Source organism: Colobus angolensis, unplaced genomic scaffold (assembly GCF_000951035.1).
Source record: "Colobus angolensis palliatus isolate OR3802 unplaced genomic scaffold, Cang.pa_1.0 Scaffold240, whole genome shotgun sequence".
NCBI lineage: Eukaryota > Metazoa > Chordata > Mammalia > Primates > Cercopithecidae > Colobus > Colobus angolensis.
The window spans coordinates 1,189,099-1,190,666 of NW_012115600.1; the positions used below are offsets into that span (position 1 = coordinate 1,189,099).

Here is a 1,568-nt window from a genome sequence, read left to right on the forward strand (position 1 = left end):
TAGAGATGGGGCTTCACCATGTTGGCCAGGCTGGTCTCGAACTCCTGACCTCAGGTGATCCACTCACCTTGGCCTCCCAAAGTATTGGGATTACAGACATGAGCCACTGCACCCGGCCAAGCTTAGAGAGTTTTAACCCTTTCTCCCCTCTGGCTCTTCCCTAAGCTTCTCTCTGATTTTCCATCTGTCTGCCCCTGCAGCCTCCTGCACCTCCAGCCCATCCCCTCACTGTCCATACCTGGTTATAGGTGCAGTTCTTCTTCTTGCATTTGCTGCACTGGAAGAGGTCAGTGGTGGTGCCGCCGGTCTTGGCCATCTGGTGCTCACGGATGGCCTCCTGGGTCATGGCATTCCTCAACTCCCTCAGTTCATCACTGGCCATTTCCTGGAGAAAAAAAGAGCTTGCCCTTCAGGGCTGAGGGGTCACAGGGGCCCTGCCCCACACCCGGTTTCTAGAGAGCCTGAACAGAAAAGGAGCTAACACGCTTTACTGACTGCAAGGAGCTGGAGGGAGGCCTGGATTCCACGTCCTGCCCCAGCTGGAAGAAAGCTGTCCCCGCAGAGTCCCCTGCCACCCACGACTGGAAGGTCATAAGGCACATTTAGGAGAGCAGCAGGCAAACAGCCTCTGCCCGAGGACGAGCACTCCTGTGTACATTTCTTCAGATCTGGGGCTCATCCTGCCTGCCAGGACCTTGGCCTTGGCCTGAAGCCTCCTGCTTGAGCTGCTTGATCACTGCCACCTGGTCTATGATGTTCCCCTTAGCCTTCCTCTCTGGACTTGACCCAGTGCTCTTTTATGCTGTGATCACTGCCCTGCTGTTCTGCTTCGTGGGAACCCTGGCACAACTACCCATGACTTGCTGCTGCTACCCCCACCCTGAAGCTCCTGGGCTCACACAACTAACTGCTCATCTGTGAGCATGCGTCACCCACGCCTTTGCCTTCTCTGTCCATCTCCCTGGCCACCTGTCTCCCCTTAAGCCTCTGCCAGAGGAGAGCAGAGAGGGTGACAGTGAAACTGCAGAGAGCTCCAGTTAAGGGTTGGTAGAAGGGGAAGGAGGGTGGCTGACGCAAATGTCAAAATGAGGATTTTAAACCTTTTTTTTGAGATGGAGTCTCACTCTGTCACCAGGCTGGAGTGCAGTGGCATGATCTCGGCTCACTGCAACCTCCACCTCCCGGGTTCAAGCGATTCTGCCTCAGCCTCCTGAGTAGCTGGGACTACAGGCACCTGCCACTACCGCCAGCTAATTTTTGTATTTTTAGTAGAGACGGAGTTTCATCATGTTGGTCAGGATGGTCTTGATCTGACTTCGTGATCCGCCTGCCTCGGCCTCCCAAAGTGCTGGGATTACAGGTGTGAACCACCACGACTGGCCTAAACTTTTTCATTGTTGCTATCTGTCCTGATTCCTTAAACCATGGAGAAGGGCGCTGGCATAAAGGTCAAAGCATTTTAGTGTGTGCACCTTTCATGATAACCACTTAGGCTTCTTGATAAAATGCAGATTCCTATGAATCTGAATTGCTAAGGGCAGCCCCAGGAATATGCATTTTTTAAAGAT

General features: G+C 53.4%; 1 protein-coding gene across 1 annotated transcript in view; it reads right to left on the reverse strand.

Moving 5' to 3' along the window:
* The window catches only part of TCEA3 (transcription elongation factor A (SII), 3), a 58,892-nt gene that overhangs the window by 5,440 nt on the left and 51,884 nt on the right, over positions 1-1,568 (reverse strand). Inside the window, exon 9 of the mRNA XM_011945562.1 lies at positions 239-385. Within this exon, the coding sequence (XP_011800952.1) occupies positions 239-385 (147 nt within the window). The remainder of the gene's footprint in view (positions 1-238; positions 386-1,568) is intronic.